Below are 2,500 nucleotides of genomic sequence, written 5' to 3'. Positions count from 1 at the left end.
TTGGGTAAATAGCCTGAGAAGACATGTGGCTACTAGCAAATACTGAACCGAGAAAGATTGAAGAAACTACATGGGAAGTGAGAAACATATTCTTCTGGGTTGACATATTGATAAACTTCTTTTCACCACAAGTTTAAGCGTGCCCTCTAAGCATCTGACAGCTTTGTAATACTAAAGTTTACTAAAGTTAAACCATGTCCGGCGAGGTTAGTGTCTGGATGGGTGACCAAAACCATATACCCCTTCGTAAAACAAAAGCATTGGACCGAAAATACTATCAACGCTAACAAATGAGAACTCAGCAAGGTACAGATTTTGTTAGCTTGCTTTATGCAAAAACAAATATTGATGCAAAAGTAAATAAATATTGATACAGTTTTTATAAAGAGCAGAAGGAAGTTTCCAGGACGGTCGCTCGAGAATAACATATATATTTACGACATGAAAACAACATTAATTTTGAACCGTGAATATAGAATATAAACAGTTACGATCAGCGACAAACATTTTGGGAGATTTTTGCTACGTTCAATTTTGTTATTGTATGTTTTGGCTGCACAAATAAATCGCAAAATTCGGAATTCAGCGGGCGCCGTGATTACTAGTAAGTTACCGCGGCATGTTTACTTGCCAAACAGTGAAGCATCTGTGTCAAATGATGGCAAGATACCGGGTTTTCGTAAGTTTATTTTTCTGTCAAGTGTTATAAAGTTTGACAATAAATGAGCGAATTCAAAAAAAAGATCACAATCGCCCACCATTGTTTCTGCAAAGTCAAAAATTTACTCTCCAAGACGAGGTTATTTATCACCAGGTAATTCCATCATTTTGGAAATAGCAGCTACTTTATTATTCACCGGCGTCACAATTTTTTGCTGATTTTGGGGCTTATTTTGTTGAAACTCAAGTACGCTTCCAACAGACCTGTTTATTTTCATGAAACCTTTCCTGCTTACAGAGCAATACTAAAAATATCCTCCTGTATCACGTTTCAACCTTAAGCTCAAAAATTCAATACACAACATAATTCACAAAGGCGGAAAATATCACAGAATCCTTTTCCAGCGAATCATTTTATTGAAATAAACAACATAAGATGCACTAAAACGCCATTCGCGTTGCAATGACTTTCGACGCCATTGCTGGTTAACGAGAATAACAAACTCACGAGGCAAAATGTATATTTTTATTCAATTAAGTTAGCACAACAGAAAAACGCTAACCTCATTTTGACAGGAAAATGCTTTACTATTGCCATAAAAACTATCCAGTTAAGCTCGCATATTAGAAAACATGATGAATTCATAAAGGCCACCTTTTCCAGCGAACAATTGTTTGAAACAAACAACATATTTGCTCTCAGAGGCGAGAATCTCTTCCTATTTCATTGCGTGCGTGCAGACAAGAAACTCAATCGTGTAAAATTACCATGTACTTCAGGTTCAAACCCTTTCCTGAAGAACCTTTTCCTTCAATAACAAGAAAATGCTTTACTATTGCCATAAAAACTATCCAGCACACATATGCATATCATAAAACATAATGAATTCATAAAGGCCACGTTTTCCAGCGAACAATTTTTTGAAACAAACAACATATTTTCTATTAGAGGCAAAAACCCCTTCCTATTTCATAACGTGCGTGAAGAGAAAAAACTCAATCGTGTCAAATATCCCAATATTACAACAAACTAAAATTTCAGGATCAAACCGTTTCCATGAAGAACCTTTTCCTTGAATAATGAAGCACAAAATACACGACAAGCTTTCTTTCAAATAATTCGTGGCTGTCACATTTCCAATTTTTTTTTTTTTACCTGAAGACTGTGAACCCATAAATTACCAGAGAATTTTCCATTTGGTTTCAGTGTTCTACATAACAGCACACTTGGCAAAATCTTAGAAATGCAGCTCACTTTGATTTCGGCTCGACGGGCGACAGATTGTTGTCAAAGCCCATTACTCGTCGCTTTTAAGATTCCACCGCCTGTCTTGTTCAGTATCCAAATGACTTGCCATTATTGAGCTTCATAAGGGTATATTTTGTTCAAAGATCCACTAAAACGCCATTCGCGTTACATGACTTTCGACGCCATTGCCGGTTAAGTTTATCATTCTACTGTGTCCACCAGAGAAATCTACGCATTTCCACTACTCTCTCGATCCTAAGAAAATACGCTCAAAAGGCTCTATGCACAAAGACGCCACTTACCAGGGGAGTGACAGGCAAGGCTTTTACCGGCACGGAAGAAAAATAATAACACCGAAAAAATACCACCCACTTTCCGACTAGGATTGCCATATGGCAACCCAGTAATTAAAGAACCGTGCTTTTCATATTCGTCTCGCCGCAATTGTGGCTTGTGCGTTTGTATTATGGATTGCGATAAACACTTCGTTTCCAGTTTTTCTTTGTCGTTAGGTAAAAAGAAGAATACGTCGGGGAGCTGAAGGCTCAAATATGGAAATTTATGAAACGAAGGTATGTTTGTCGGTCTTGA

General features: G+C 37.2%; 1 protein-coding gene across 1 annotated transcript in view; it reads left to right on the top strand.

The window, feature by feature from the left end:
* The window catches only part of LOC137983401 (QRFP-like peptide receptor), a 7,361-nt gene that overhangs the window by 1,588 nt on the left and 3,273 nt on the right, over positions 1 to 2,500 (top strand). Inside the window, exon 2 of the mRNA XM_068830607.1 lies at positions 2,422 to 2,481. Within this exon, the coding sequence (XP_068686708.1) occupies positions 2,422 to 2,481 (60 nt within the window). The remainder of the gene's footprint in view (positions 1 to 2,421; positions 2,482 to 2,500) is intronic.

The sequence above is a fragment of the Montipora foliosa genome, chromosome 13 (genome assembly GCF_036669935.1).
Source record: "Montipora foliosa isolate CH-2021 chromosome 13, ASM3666993v2, whole genome shotgun sequence".
NCBI lineage: Eukaryota > Metazoa > Cnidaria > Anthozoa > Scleractinia > Acroporidae > Montipora > Montipora foliosa.
The sequence above is the reverse complement of the archived record's forward strand: the minus strand, read 5'-3'. Positions and strand labels throughout refer to the sequence as shown.